The sequence below is a fragment of the Pieris napi genome, chromosome 6, assembly GCF_905475465.1.
Source record: "Pieris napi chromosome 6, ilPieNapi1.2, whole genome shotgun sequence".
Taxonomy (NCBI): Eukaryota; Metazoa; Arthropoda; class Insecta; order Lepidoptera; family Pieridae; genus Pieris; species Pieris napi.
The window spans coordinates 5036416-5054071 of record NC_062239.1 but is presented as its reverse complement, the minus strand read 5'-3'; the positions used below and the strand labels follow the sequence as shown (position 1 = coordinate 5054071).

General features: G+C 31.5%; 1 protein-coding gene across 2 annotated transcripts in view; it reads right to left on the bottom strand.

Annotated features, from left to right (window-relative positions):
• Positions 1-16161: 16161 nt before the first annotated feature.
• The window catches only part of LOC125050616 (gonadotropin-releasing hormone receptor), a 28349-nt gene continuing 26854 nt past the window's right edge, over positions 16162-17656 (bottom strand). For both annotated transcript variants that reach the window (XM_047650571.1, XM_047650570.1), the window contains exon 6: positions 16162-17376. In XM_047650571.1, coding sequence (XP_047506527.1) covers positions 17244-17376 — 133 coding nt within the window. In that variant the 3' untranslated portion in view covers positions 16162-17243. The remainder of the gene's footprint in view (positions 17377-17656) is intronic.

The following is a 17656-nucleotide window of genomic DNA, read 5'->3' as shown; positions in this document are numbered from 1 at the left end:
GAAAACCGTGGAAATCGGTTCGTGCGTTCTGTAGTTATAGCGTCAGGAAGGAAAACCCGACTTATTTTTATATATTAGAATAGATTATGTAGTTACCGAATACCAATGTGAATATTAGAAGCCACGAAGTTCATATACTAGGAATAATAATAATTACTTCTTAATTTCAGATTATATCCATCTGTAGTTTCAGTACCTACTCTAAATTGTACTTAAGTACTGGTTAGTATTGGTTAGTAAACAAAACAAAAAAAACAAAAATTTCCTATTGTGGGGCACGGAATAAGAGCGCTTCGCAGTTATATATGAATTCCATATTTTGTAAATACAACATCAAAATCTAAAGATCAAATGATTTTTTGATAATAAAAGTTGTGTGAACATAATTTTAATGTTAGTTTTAACATAATGCTTAAATTGTTGATGATATGAATTTTCTGCAATAAAACAACGAGTACTCGTGGCAAAACTTTAATAAATTTAAAATTAACCCATTTAACCTACCTATATATATTGTTTTAAATAGTAAATCATAGTACTGATTGGAATATTACATACATGAACACAAATAATTGTTAGTATCATGGAAATTATAATTTTTATGGAAACAACTCTGTTATTTATGATAGCAATTGCGAGTATGTCAATATTGGGCTTTTGTACTGCGAAATCAAGGTCGACATCACCTCTACGGATATTGAGAGATCTACTATTATATGGAAATTATATACAAAACCGTCGGCTGACAAGTACTTAGTTTTGAACTGGTCACATTTAATTTTACACTTTTTTGCTGAAAACATTAGGAAATGCGCATTATTTTCGAATTTAAATGAAGGTTAATCGAAGTTAAATTAAATACTTACCTATTGAATGAAGGAGTCGGACTCAGTTTGGAGACGTATTTGCATATCAAAGAATGTTGGAGAGCTTTCAATGTATTTTGCAGTTAATTCAAATAGTCCTTAGGTTCATTAACGGAGCGTAAAACAGTCGAATACTGACGTGGTTACTAAATAGGAAGGACATTATAAGCAAGGAATCTTTTAAAAAACTTTAAATACATATTTAGTATTTATATGACACTAGCGACCTGCCACTGCTTCGCACGGTGTTTAATTGGATAAAAATTAATGCTGTATTGGTTAAAATTGTTTCGAAAATTAGCCGTTATTTGTTGTAAAAAGTCAATGACAAAAAAAAAGTTCTTGTGGGATATCCATAAGAGATAGACAATAGACATATACCATCACGGAGTTGTCTGTAGACCTTTTCAATGTGTACAATACTTAGTACATTATTTTGATAAATCTCGTAGGGTGCCTGAGTTTGCAATGTAAGCGGAATAAATGTAATTATTTACGACATCACATTAGAAACCTCAAAAATAACAGTATTTCTCCACTATTTAATGGATGTTATTATTCATATAAACCAATTCAATTAGCTTTGTTCCCATAATATCAGAAACAATCAGAACTCATCCTTTGCGTACGAAAAGCGTACGAAATAATGAAAGCGAATTGCATTTAGACATGCCTAGCTCTCAGCGCTAAGACTCTCACAGACTCTCTCTCTACTCTGAATCTCATCTTTGTGAATATTGGTTATTTATTTTCTTTTAATTTCATAACGGTGCATCTAATAGAAATGAGTCTATCGTTAAAGTACTCATGCTTCCTTGGAATGTTGTTTTAGTAAAATAAAAGCAGATGCGTCGGTTTCAACGCGTCTTTTATTATAAAGCGGAATTTCAAAAGAAAGCTAATTCAATCTTGCAGCCCAATGGGTAGCCAGGAAATCATACTGCGTCTTTAAAGCTCGCCAGGAATGTTTTCAAATTAAGAATTTTTGCCAAGCAATTTATTTCTACGGATTCACCGCAGTATGATATACACTATAAAATAGTACTATGTCGGGAAGTCATCTTAGCCGCTATTATCTGATTGATGGAAATTAAAACATTACGTTATTACAAACATGCCATGTCTTATTTTTCAACATAAAAAAAGGCCAGTGGCCTTTTACGGTCTGGGCCTCTGTATCTGTTTCGTGATCATATACAACTATATTTTACATGAAAAAATGATTTTTGACTTTTGTTGCACATCTGGGTTTCGACGACTTATTCGATGATTAGAGCCACACGCTGAAGCCACTAGGCAAATAAAAGTATAAGCCGAAAAATATATTTCTTTTTTAATTTGACTAAACCAATTGATAACATATAGAGAAGTGTTGGACTAGTGGCTTCAGCGAACGATTCTCATCCCTGAAGTCGTAGGTTCGATGCCCGATTGTGCACCAATGGACTTTCTTTCTATGTGCGCATCTAACATTCGCTCGAACGGTGAAGGAAAACATCGTGAGGAAACCGGCTTGTCTTAGACCCAAAAAATCGACGGCGTGTGTCAGACACTGTAGGCTGATCACCTACTTGCTTATTAGATTGGTAAATGATTCATATTACAGGCACAGAATTGACTGATTGATATTATCTACTATAACATAGCTCATAATTTTATTGTAATGGTGAAAAGATGATGAAAAGTGAAGAAAATTAACCACTCCAGCAAGCAGGTCGGCAAAAATGTTTAATATATCTTTACATTCTGATAAACTTCGAAGGTGAATTTCAAATACTATTTTCTCACACCACATTGTATGAAATCTCTTTTTCCACGCTACTGAGTTAATGTCAATATTGCGGATTATATTTTGTTTGCTTTGAATTACGATGATAAATTTTTAGCTCAACACCTTATGAAAATAATAAAACAACACATGCTGGAATACTGACCATTCGTGCTGACAGCATACCTATAGTGAAGTTTACGAACACGAATGCCAATTTGAATATTGAATAATAATAGATTAATTGGCCTAATTCAGACAATATGGTAACGTTATAATGAAGACAGGTTTCTGTAGTCAACAGGTCGCTACATATAACCTTACGCTACGAAGTAGAGAGAGGAAATTCAATAATATGCGAACATCACCATTATTGTGGTTGAATTTAATATATCATACACGCCATCAAAAACATAAACTTAAGGTAGAGGGATTGTACTACAGCAATATACCAACGGTATTTCTTATGTGCAAATAACTGGCATGACCCAGACACAAAATTCTAAAAAATAACCGCGAAAACATAAAAAGATATAGGTTTGTATGTACGGTAAAAATGTTCGTTACGCTTAAAATAATTTAATTATCTGAGTAGTTAACGAATGATTAGCTAATACAACTCCATCCAATAACTATTACTAACTTAATTGTAATCAAAAGAAACCGTATAGGGAACAGAAAGACAATCGTTAACCTAAACATTCGAGTTGAAGCTTGTTCGAGCCGCTTTGTTTGGAATTTGTAAGGAAAATTCCTCTGATTAGTTTGACATTAAATTACATATAGTATAACTATATGAATCACTTAGAGCCAAACTATCAAAGGTTCTATTAATATTCAAATGGTGGGTGATCCAAAAGTGGCACCCTTGAAATAAAAATATTTTGGCATGTCTGATTCTGAATAAATTCATTTAAAAAAATGAACCGACTCCAAAGTGCACTAAAAAGTAATAAATAATATAAATAAGTAAAAAAATAATATTTTTTTAAATTCTAAGAGCACAAATTATCATGGGAAACATTTTTGGAAGTCGAAGTTTTTGAATTAATTGATTTCATTAGACAATCCGAATGGTCATCAAGCCAAATTTTATATTATCTTTGGCGGATCGGTCAATGGAAGAAGGACCTATGCTTGAATTACATGTCAAATTCCTCATTAAGTTCTTGCAAAGTCGGGTAAATATTAAATACGTATATCAGACAAACAAATAAACAATGAATCTGACAAAGAAATGTAAACACAAAATCTAATAATATTAATCTATTGGATTTTCCTTCATATATTGTATTTATCTTTATCCCTATCTACCTATAATAGCTAACAAAATAAACGATTTACGATATTCCTATTAAAATAGTTGATGTAGATATCGTTTTAGAAAGGAACGTAGCCTATTTGACCCCTAAACCTGATTTGTAATGTTTGACCAAATACGGAGGGTATTTTGTCAATCTTTAATCTTCGAGTTGGATGTGGGGTATCGTGAATATTACATATTGCTATTAATATTAGTGGTTTTCTTTTTAAAGTGTATACAAGGAAAATATATGCCGTTACAATTGAAAACGCGGAAATCTCCCAGATATTTCTTTATCATTTTCTATGGCACTGAATATTCTATTGGGCTGGAATACATTTTATTTGCATAATAATATTAGTTTTGTTATTCGCATATGAAGATACGTACGTCGTATGCAATAACGGGCTTAAGGAACTAATGAAAGGCTTCATATTTTAGCAAGTAAAAGCTTATTAAATTTACTTTCAAGCTGGTGTAATTTCTATTCATGAATATATGCTTACGCAGAATTGAAAGCTTTTGCTAGTTGTTGCAGAACTATACGGAGCATAAATAAAATTTCTGCAATGATATCCGTTGACCAAATAATATTACATTACGATTTCGAGTTTAACAAAATATTGTTTGGTATTGTTACAGTGGAGATTTTGACACCAATTTTATCGGAGATAATAAACTGTCATATATTTTTGTACAAAGCCTGAATCCAACAGATTATAGCACCATTATAATACAAGTTACTTTTGTGAAATATTGTATTCATTTAAAAGCCTAAAATAGGCAATAATGCTTATCTACGTAATGTGTTGCGTCAAAAATAGAGATACATAAATTTCATACTAATAGGAATGATATGATATAATTTTATTAATTTCAATTAATTAAAATCTTAAATATGATTCTCCTCTCTATAATTCTCCGAAATATTTAAAGCCATCGGAATTCAGTTTAATTATAATATGTACTAGCTCACTTATATAATAAACATATATATAAAAAAAATTTGAAAAACAATTCTTACATCCGTTTTATTAACAATTTATTGCAATACATTCCAAGAAAGACGTATTTTCTATTAAACTCTATTGAAATGGCATCGCTACTGCAGTATTACGTATTATGGTAATTTTATAGGAATTGTATTGCACGCTCTTGAGCCACAATAAAGCTTCTTTGGATTTAAATATTAAGTAACGAGTTTAAAAAAGGAACAATAAATAGGATTGTCTCGATGTCCTGTAGCTTCCCAATGGGGCTTAGGGTACCTACACACAGTTATCTCTTATCTATATATATAAAAATGAAACCCGTTTTCCGTTGTCACGACATAACATGAAAACGGCTTGACTGATTTGTCTGATTCTTTTTTTATAATATTCTTTGAAGTACGAGGATGGTTCTTACGGAGAGAAAAATTAAAAAAACATTCAGTGAAAAAGTCTAAAAACAACACTTTTCTATATTCCCATACATAATATTCGTAATAATACTAAAAAGTCAATTTGAACTTTAATACCATATCATAAAGTTCAAGTGTTCGTGGAGGGGTTCCAGGAAGGTAAATTTTTATTTTTTGACATAATGTATTTGTTGTCTTATAAACTTTCTTTTTTTTTATCTTAGCTAGACCGGTGTCCCGAATAGCAGAATAAGTATTTAAAAAAAAAATAAAGAATCGACTATAAGGCGGTACGATGTTCGCCAGGCCAGCTAGTTATTTATATATTTATTGTTACTTTTAAGTTGTTTGTGTACTAACCCTAAATAATGGGTTTCCGGGACAAACTCAGGGCCTTCTAGCCTCTGTACGTTAACAGCCAGTTAAAACCATATAAAAAATAACACTAATCATAACTATAACAACATCTTTAATTTTTTCGTTGTATATAGACTAACTGTTTGACTCAAAGCTTTGAATTGACGAATAAATTAATACTACAGTATCATACTAAGTATATAATTATAAAAGAGCCTGTAACCCACAATGAGATATGGGGGCATTTTACGGAGCTAGTTTCATACAATATTAGCTTGTTGGGAATTACCTTCTGAAACAATTGAATCCAGGATCCAGGCCACATAGGCGACCTGAAGTAATCCAAAAACATTACTCATACTACCTAATCTTGGCGATATTAAATTCCAGCAAATTATTCATTAAATATATATACTCCTGTATTTACCAATTTTGTTAATGGCTGCAATCTTCTTAGCCACAGGGTATCTATATTAATAACAATGTTCCTTCATACAATGGCCAGTAATTATGAAGTTATACAAAGACTGCCTTACACGTGTATCTGGCACTATTCATATTGTAACGAATTAATAAAATGCTTCTACTCATAAAATTATCATAACTGTGTTAGTGGCTGGTCTTTCTCAGCGGCGGATTATGCGCAAACAAAGGGAATTAGCAAATTAATATTGAAACAAATTGCTGCAAAGTAATCTTAAATATGGCATCCGTATTGCAAAAACATATCGGATTTTGACACGGAGGTCAAAATAGTCATAATAGTTAGTGCTAAATATGTATGGTGTTTTATCCGGAGAATTTGCGTTCGTAATACGAAAACATATTTTTGTGTCCTTATCTTTTCCTTTAAGATGCAAATTATATATACTATATTTTAATATAGTTTTAGTTACATTAATTGTTCGTATTATTATGATAATTAATATGACATTTTATAATACTATATATATTATATTTGTTTTACTTTATATCACAGTTATTTGATGTATAGTATTATTAAAGGCTTCAATCTATCACGTTCTAGCGATTTATGTGATTGAGCGTATTACAAACGTTGTTTAAGTTTGCAAGCTAAAACATCAATCAAGGCGAGTAGGCGCCTGCCAAGACAGTTTGTGATAAAAATCTGTTGGCAGAAATGTACACACTTTGTATGGTAAATATATTTTCATACATTTGAACTAATATTAGAGAATTAATGGAATGCGCATGGGTTTTTTTTAAATTAAATTATTGTCAACCGTGGTTTTGTTTCTTTGTTTTGTTTTAAAGAAATATAACGAACCTATTGCACCTAGTTCATGTAGCCAATTTTCTAATTTAATAATTCCTCGCGATTTTGATTTCACCATAGGTGCAAGTGTGTATTGCGAACATAGAAAGAAATAATCGTTGATGATTCGAACATTCGACCTCACGGTTGAAAAAAGCACGCTTTAGCTCCCAGGCCGACACTGCTCTTTGATCTAAGAATTGTTTTCAATATAGAATAATATCAAAGTGAAAAAAATCCACTAATAGTAATATAATTAATAATAATTATTGACTAAAAACCTTTGATGTATCGTCTAAATCAGAATCATAATATTTTTGTGTATGAAAGTAAATTTAATTATATCAAATATAGGTATAGGTATTTGTTCTATGGCCCGATCTCAAAACAAGAAATAATTGAAAAAAAATCACAAGATAAAATTACTTTTTTTCATGAGCTTGTGTCATACGAATAATTTTGTTTTAACAAGATATGTAGTTGGTGCAGTGTTGGCCTGTAGCCCCGGTACCAATGTTCTTTCTTCCTATGTGCGCATTTAACATTCGCTCGAACGGTGAAACTGGATCGGAAAATATCTTGAGGAAACCGGCTTGCCTTAGACCCAAAAAATCGATGGCGTGTGTAATTTTTTTTAAATCAATGGGTATCCGGTGGTACATAAGTGAATTTCAATATTCCTGCACCAAAATATTAACAAGTTATTTGCCAGACAAAATATTGTCAAAGCGTTTTGCGATTTTATACAGAAACAACCTTTTTGCTAAATTCTTGTTAAGGACGTCAAGGCTTGAAATGAGAAACAAATGCGGTTACATTATGTCAAGGGTAGCCCCTATTTGGAGATTTAAGTCACACATGTGGAAGGCTAATGAGATCCTTGATAAGGTAATTAGGCACTTCCTATGACTAACCTAATAACTATGAATGTGAACGTGTGATTTCGTAATTACCTTGATTAACTCAAGCTGAGGTCTGCGAGTTGCTCGTCTAAAATTAAATTGAAAACTTACAATATTAGAGCGACATCTAATAGATAAAATTCTCGTGTCACAATGTTCGTACCCATACTCCTCCGAAACGGTTCGACCGATTCTTATGAATTTTTTTAATCGGCTCGGCTACTACGATATTTCCAATCCCTAAGTTATAAGGGGTCCACCCCAAATTTATTTTTATTTTTTTGACAATTTTTTTGTTTTTATTTTTTTATGATACAGCATACAAAAATACATACAACCCCTAATTTTGACCCCTCTACGATCAACCGCTATTTTTTATTGTTGTAGGTAGTTATTTTTATTAAAAAAAAAAAATTGTTGTATGTTCACGTGTAACTACTCCGTCTGTGGACCGACTGAATCATAACACTAAATTGTTGTATGGCAAACTTTACAACGCTCCGGGGTAATCTCAAGACATATAACTAAAGATATTATATTATATTTATTTCCATGTATATTATTTAAAATTTACATATTTGTATCAAGAATTCATATAATATATAAATAAACTTATCTTTGATTAAAGATCGATATTCAATCAAGTCGCTAAAGTTCCGTCAGACAAGTGACTGAACGAAACGTTTAACGAGTTTCCTAAACGCTCCTAGACAACAAGACTCATTTCAACTTTGGTAGGGTGACCAAGATAATATTTGATTGGAAAAAAAATATAGAATATGAATATTGAATAGCCTATAAAAATATATTTTTTTTTGTTTTATGTTTCTTTTATTAAACAAAATAAAACCTGCTCTGCTGCAGATATTTGGTACATTTGTTTAGTTCGTTTTACCTTTATTAATAGCATGTTAAGTATTAATGCTCAAACTAAGTATAAACTAGATACTAGCTAGAACCTATTCCACAAAAATTGTATGGGCGAGACAAGCCATACAAAAAGGAACTATAAAATATCTTCAACAACAAAACTAAAATCAACGATACAAATGAAAAATATGCTTACTAACAATTAAAATTATTACTTACCTAAACTAACCATTTACAATAAAACAAAACACGGAATTTCCAAGCTCTCACGATCACACCAAAATCGTAAACAACATGTTTACAATTCCACCAAAAACCAGAATTTGAAACAAAAAACCACTGTCACAACAAACCAACGTTTGCCAAAAGAAAGACTCTAAAAGTAATCAGGTGTTGTCTTGACCGCCATCTTGTCTTACATTATTAATCAACACGCTGGCTTTCGGTCAGACAGATAGTTAAACGTTTTCGATGCCGCTTTATTTAAATCAAAACGCTAGCGACTGGATTTAAGATCGATAGATCTTTAATTTTTTTAATTAACACTCTAGAGATACAATTAACACTCCGATTTAACTACTTTACTGCGACATGCATAACTTAATATCGTTTGTAGATCATTCGTATACCCACTACAGGTAAAAACGCTGCGTCTGAACTGTTAGAAACTGATATTATCGTATTTTAAGTTACGAATACTTGACAAAACTTGCGTAAAGTGCATTTGAAGGCCGACTAGGCCATTAACGTGTTAATTCGTCTTGATTTGAAACGGTTTTTAATCCGATTGATAGGAATTTAGGAAATCTTCTTTTTATTGACGAATTATACGTTAGCTAGGCCATTGACGTGGTTTGACGTGGTCGTTATAAAAATATTTTAAACATAATTGGAATTCTAATGAAATCGGTTTATTTTTTTGTATAGCAAATACATTCCATAAATCTTATTTTACTACTATAGTGATGAATACTATGTGATAATAAAGGATATTTATTTTTATAAGCCGCCAATATAAAACTTTAATCAACTGTCAACCAATATAATTTATACTTTATATTAATTACAAAGTTTTTATAGTTAGGAGTAAAGCGGGCATTAAACCTTAATCCAATTTTATACCAGTATTTATTAAATTTTGTTGTGAGATAAATGTTATCTCTATTTTAAAATATATTACGTATATGTTTGAATGATTTTTATTAAAATTTTCCCTAAAATATAGCATATTGAGCCATTTTGGTCATTACAGTTGAAATATAATTGAACTTTTCTAGCACACGGATTAGATCCCCAATCGTAGTTTCTACGAGTCGTACATTTTTATACAACGGGTGTACTTTCCCTACTCTATCCTATGTTTAGTTTATATTACTTACTTTATATTAGCAGTGCTGGCTTTGTTTTTTGTTCTTTTTCTTTATTGTCATTGTATGAAAACATTGTGAGGAAACCAGCATGCCTTAAATCCGTAAATTGACGGCTCGTGTCAGGCACAGAAGGCTGTACACCTATAAAGCTGATACCAATAAAGACAAAAATGATTACGAAATGTGAGGCCACGACCAACGGTTGTAGCGCGACTGATTATTTTAAATATAAATTAACATTACACAAAAGCCTTTGGCTACCCATCTCCATTCGCCCTAGGTAAACCCGATAATATCGCCTTTGGTGGCACTCAAAGCCTCAATCAAATTGGTTTAGGATAAATACATTCGTTGGAAACCTTCCTTTAGAAATGGACAGAACAGAAAACAATAAAGCAGCATCTTGGGGAACTCTAATGTGTAGTTCAATGTTTAACAATACGTAATGCACATTTGCTACAGTGAATCTGGCATAAAGCAATTTTCCACAAGAACGGTTTGGTACCAATCTCTCAACAAAAGAAATATTAATACACTTTCTCACTTTTCCTTTATAACTTTACCAGTTCCAAAAGTGAAATAAATAAATCGCTTAATGGTGAGTTTGTTTGAATTCATATGAAATTGTATTAAACGGCCCATTCTGTAATTGTATTTTCGTGAGTGATATAATGGCAGTCATTATTTCAACATTCATAGGATCAATATAACGTGAGATTATATCGCAGGAACTGGCAATGACATGCGTTACCATCCGAAATGAAAAGCAAACGATTGGCGATTGTAATGAATGAAAGAGACCAAATACATTATATTATCAATTATTTATTTGTACATATATTTAATTCCTATTAATTTAAAACTCATGGCAACACATTCCAAAAAAATCTTCATATATTTTAGAACATCAACACGATAATTTATACTTATTAAACACAAGTTGCGGTTACATGTGTTTCAATTCATCATTACATCAATTGCATTTATATCAGGATATCGTTTCAATTAAAATAATATGATAAACGCTAAGGGAGCGTTCAAGTATTACGTCACACAATTTTTGGAGATTATTGAACCCCCCCCCCCCCCTCCCCGTGTAACGCGCCGTAACGTTTTTCTGTACCCAATAGTAAAACGTTTCGTGACCACCCAGTGACTCTTTATACCTAAAAGTTACCATTATGTGGTGTAAAGTACTGGAAAGTCGAAATAATATTACCAATAACGCGTAATTCAATCCCCGCACCGTATCGTAACGTTGTACAAAAGGACACAGCCCCCCCCCCCCCCAAATTTAGTTACGTAATACTTGAACGCTCCCTGATGCATAATTGCACAACTTAGGAATCATGAGGATCTTGGTCGTATAATGAGGGCTCAGCTTTCAAATTATCTCCTGAACATCTACTTTATTTTACGTACGTTTTTGGCTTACATGCCAAGTTAAGATTAGATTAATGATCCAACCGAAGGCTTAAACGAGTGATAAATTAAATTAATAGTCAATTAATTTATAGAGGAAGTAATAGCACGCGATATGCGTTAATAATGAAGCGTGTGGTGTTAATATATACTGGGATGAAGCTGTTATTTTCTATTAAACACAGAACATTTTGACATAACTACTGTATTTGGTGCGTACAAAAGCAATCGTTTGTGATTAAAGTTTAAAAAATTATAATTATGAAAACTGAAATCATCAATTCAAAAAAGTTTTTATAATTTTTTTTTTACCTTTGCCTCATTTTAGTTTTATTTCACTATCGTTTACTTGAATATACCCGTGTAGACTCTTAACGTAGAGTTTCTCGTTCGCGTTCCGGTTGTACCTATAGGTTATAAAAAGACCTTTAACTAAGAAACATAGGTGAGGCACTTTTTAATATTTGTTTTGCTAATTGCTTTTCTTTTTTTGCACGTGCATTGAATAGGGCAAACAACTAGACAATTTATGTACATGGGAGGTGGCACGCAGGCACAAATCAGGGCCATCAGAATTTGATCCGGCATGCTCCAATTACAGCGTTGGTTGGTATTTTACAAAATACAATAAACAAAAAATCCTATTCAAATCAATAAGGATGTTGAGCGTAAAATAATTACTAACAAATCCCAAACTGTACTTGTATTTAAAAAGCCTGAGGCTCTTTAGGAGTTTAGTTGCCGACAGTTGTACCGTTTAATGAGTGCAATCTATGAAAGCCCACTAGAGATATCGTCGAAAGCGTCTCTTTGAAGTTTTCATTGTGAAATTGTATTGACATTTTTAATTTCATTTCGTTTTGGTTTACAGAGAATTTAGTGTTAGCCTAGTGATTAAGGGGATATTCTTAAATGGAAGTATTTTTGTTTGAAACAAACACTTGCCTATACGCTGAATGTAAGATATTATGAAAAGTGTATCAGCCACATAGTAATGCAGATTTCCTTCCAATAAATAAACATCGAGGATACTGATGAATCGGAAGACGGTTTTAGTGCCACGGATTTATACTACTACGGGCTACTCATATTATTTAAAAGTTCTTAAACAAAAAAATAAAATGCCATCTTGTGATAAAAGATCCTCGCGGCTAATTAAAATATGAATAACATATAATGAACAATAAAAACGTGTATCGTAATTAAATATAATAAAGAGGTCGCGAACTGGGTTCAGAAACCGCTTCGCTTCCAATATTGTATAAACCTCATACAATGGATAGAATATTAACATCTTTAATAATTCTGTTTCTAAATTAATTGGTATTGTTGCCTTTTCAATTGTGAATGGCCGTTTATTTGTTTTATATTAATTGCGCCTTTCGGTCTCTTGTTTTCATGATAAACCGCTAAACATTGACGTTCATAATATATATATATTTTTGAAGTTATACTTCTTTTGGCGCGTTATGAAAAATTGATGAGAGTGAAATTTTACGATGCGCGCGCACCGTGACACAAAATTAACAGAATGAAGTTAGTGGCGCATGTTGGCACGCACGCCGCCTCTGTTCACTGTGTATTTATATTTATAATATTTATCCACATGCTTTGAGTTTCTACATTGAAAACGCGTGTTTTCATTTTGTTTTCATTATACAAGTGCGAATTTTATATGTGCGTCTGAATTATAATCAGAAGTGATTTAAATTGAATATTTAAATCAATACTAATTAATATTAGAAAATATTAATAAATATAAATGTAATATTAATAAATATTTATTTATTTAATATTTCAAATGTAAACTGAACTTTATTGACTACTAGCGACCCGCCCCGGCTTCGCACGGGTGCAATGCTGATACTAAATACACTACAGAAAAACTGTGCGGCCGGCCGGTACCGCCCGCAAACGATACGTCCCGCAATTTTTAAATCTGTAATATCTTCGAAAATATTCACTTAAATCATACGGTGTAAAGGGTCATAAAGATCTATATTAAATGAACAATGTATTCAAGGTATTTAATTGGTTAAGGATTAATGCTGTATTGGTTAAAATCGCTTCGAAAATTAGCCATTATTTGTCGTAAAAAGTAAATGACAAAAAAAAGTTATTATGGGTTATCCATAAGAGATAGACATATACCATCACGGACTTTTCTGTAGACCTTTTCAATGTGTACAATACTTAGTAAATTATTTTGATAAAACTCGTAGGGTTCAGCCTGCGTTTGCAATGTAAGCGGAAAAAATTTAATTATTTACGACATCACATTAGAAACCTCAAAAATAACAGTACTTCTCCACTATTTAATGGATGTTATTATACATATAAACCTTCCTCTTGAATCACTCTATCTATTAAAAAAAACCGCATCAAAATCCGTTGTGTAGTTTCAAAGGTTTAAGCATACAAAGGGAAATAGGGACAGAGAAAGCGACTTTGTTTTATACTATGTAGTGATAATGACTCCTTTTTCAGTCTTTGATTATTTAATTGTAATTAATTATTTGCATGCAATCAAAAACTATTTTTAATAATGCCAAAGAAGTATAACTTCTTACGCGCGTACATAAGTACACGCACCCTTTTTATTTTTTTTATCTTCTCATCTATTAAATTTATATGTTAGAATTTAGTTTAGCAATAAATATTGAGTATTTAATTCGTAAACTAAAAATTTATCCCACGTTTAGTAAAATGTCTTCATTAGTGTCTTTGTCATATGCTAAGTTCTTTTACAAAATCTTACTTATACTTTTTTTAATATCAGCCCTGCGATTCTGTAACTCACTTTTCGAACTCACACAGCGGTTTTCGCATCGGCGGTCGCTCTCAAATCAGTCGTGAAGCAGTAATTTTATGATTTGGCATTCTAAAAAGGTGGGAGCTTGTAGTTTATAATAATTTTGTAGTTTGTGTTTTAAAATTACTGCTTCACGACTGATTTGAGAGCGACCGTCGATGCGAAAACCGCTGTGTGAGTTAGAAAAGTGAGTTACAGAATCGCAGGGCAGACATGGTTAGATTTGCACACATTAGTGCACAGCTGGAGTACGAATATATGACCTCAGGTTTGACAATCCTACATCTAGGCTTCAGAGGAATTACTTTATACAATTTCCTTATTGGTGAATAAAAATTATTTAGCATGGCATGACCTTAACTCTCCGAAAAACATTAATTACAATTTAGGAGTTCAGACTTACCTTCAACTGTACCGTTAACCCATTTGACGAATTAAGTTCCTTATTGTAAATTCTATTATGTTTCACAACTCAAATTACCAAGTTATAAATAACTTATTCACTATGGAGATGCTATAAGCACAGACAAGCAAGAATGGAAGTAGAATTTATAAATATACTAGCAGACCCAGCCAAGCGTTGCTGTGGCTAAGGTTTTTGTTATATGACATAGTAGTAAACTATTAAAGGGAAACGGTAGGAGAACACCAGTCATGGGGACCACCATGCTTCTTTGGTGGTTATGCCATTAAATTGTAGCTCATGTTAAACGTTGGTACTTTCAACACAGCGCCATCTGTTAGAATTGTGACTGTCAAATAATAAACAAATAATTTGCAATAAAATAATATTGCTGGTATAAATGAAGATGTAAGCCATCCTATCTTTTAAGTTAGATCAAACTGCACACGGTGTGCAAATTTGATTGAAATCGGTTAAGTAGTTTAGGAGTCCATAGCGGACAAGCAACGTGACGCGTAATTTATATATATTAAGATAGTAGAATAGAGCTTGCTTCACCACTGTACAAAAAATTTGATTCAATATAAACTTGTGTAATATCTGTTTTGCTCTCGCAATATTTAAAAAAAAATGACATCTGTCATTTCATTTAACTAATTCAGTGAATTCGTACAAATCAGGATGAATTATCAGAGCTGTAAACAACAATCTGGTTGATCTCAGGCCTCCATTAAATGTCCCCGAGAGATGATATTGGAGATCTTATCGTGTAAATTTTCATCTTCCGTTTTATGAATTTATAATTCCTTGTATTTGAATAGATTACACCCAAGAGATAAACAAAACAATAGGGCCCTTCAACGACAAAAGTGTGTTTCGTTAGACTCCTACAGATGGAAAAATTAAAGCCTAAAATGCTGAATAATCGATACTAACTTTTTGTGTAATATATTTGATATTGTAATTTTTGAGTGTGTAGGAAACCTTTAGGGCTAGAAAATTAGAACGAGTACTGGATTCTTACCTTTTGTGTGGACTCCTGATAATATCTTCTCGTATTATTAAATATAATTACTGTGATAGACAGTCTAACTATATACGTATAATCTGTTTATAGAATATTTTTCAACACATAACCACTAGCATACGTTAATGCCTAGTTAAATTTACACAAATTAATCATTAACTAAAAGTTTCATAATCTTTTAATTAAATATTAATTATATTAAATAAAGGAGAATTATACAAGAATTATTGCTTTTTTAATTCTAAATAACTTTTTAACAGACTTCTTAATTACCAGTTCAGTGGATGTTATTTCAGTAAAACTTAAGTATTTAAAAAGACGGCGGCAGGGAGTGATTTTCTGTTATATCTTAAGATTCTATTGTAATAAGTCAAACCAATACATCGTGTGTCATAACTTTATTTAACCTTTTTACACTATAATTAAAGTACAACAAGTATAATATTCAATATACATTTTGTTTTGTTTACTTTGATTCACAATGAGAGACGAATATGAGTTTAAATTACTATGTATGAAATGTGAAACATAAATAGTTATTACATTTTGTTTCAAAACATCGAACATTCTATAAATATTATAATAGGTATTATGAATATGTTACGTCTTGACTTTTCACAATTAGGATAAATCTTTCTATTTATAAGTATGTTGTGGCCCAATCGGATTAACCATTTCATGATATGGTGTACAGTAGGAAATGGTGGATTTGAGCCACGACATTAATTTAACTTTTAAAGTTACAACCGTTATATTACATTATAACAATAAAATAGTAAAATTATCATCCAAATAATATTATTTAAAACTTGAATTAAGTTATGTTACAAATTGTACCGAAACAAATATTCGTCACACGTAAAAATATGTTTGTATGACATACACATTGTTATGGTAATTTTGATTTTCATTTACTGCGATTGTCAATATTGCTCGGCATCAATGTTTTCCGTGCGACACTTTTAGTTATTACATCAAAAGTAAATAAAATACATGACGCTCGCGAGGTAAAAAAACAAAATATTTAATAACTTCAAAATCCTTTCATTAGTGATTCGCTTGTATTCGAATTAAATAGGATTTTTTTAAATTAAATTGTTAAAAAGTTCTTGATTCTTCTACATATTTATACGGTATGGTAGATATACAAATGATACTGCTTGCACCGTATAATAAGAAATTTTCATAACATTTCTATAGTTTTAATGTGTTTTCAATAAGTCCTTGTCGCACATAACTATTTCGTATTGTATTGACTAGCTTTATGAGATGTGTAACACTCTTTGACATCAATCAACTAGAGTCCTCATTCTCTTATTTACTTGAAACGATTTCGATTGTCAGATGAAACAAATCATATTATTCGTGCAAATAAGTTCTGTAATTTTACTTATTTGACAAAGCACGAAACAGATTACTTTGTACTTTCTTCACAAATAGTAGACCAATTTGGCTTCAGATTTTGTTATAAAACACTCACATTGTTTTGTCCGTTAGTATATTTGGCTGATGATCTCATCGATCTGATCGTGGTCAGTCTGACAGATGAGGTGAGGTCACCTCGGCGGAATAATGATGCGTGAGGTCCACCAGATTCCCTAAACAAAATGGACATTAAACACGACCATTGGAAGGATTCCAAGTTATTTTTATAAATTACTTAACTTATACTAGCATTTTTTTACTAACAACTTTAGAAAGTAATAATTTCGCATGGACATTATTTTATTATTATGTTGTTTCTTCTAATAAAAGATAATAAGGTTTATTTTTATAATTATTTAACAAAAATAATAAAGAATTCGCGTTTGGTAAAGTCTAGGTATAATAAAATATATATTTAATAGAACTTTGACTTAAATAATTAACTTACAAAGT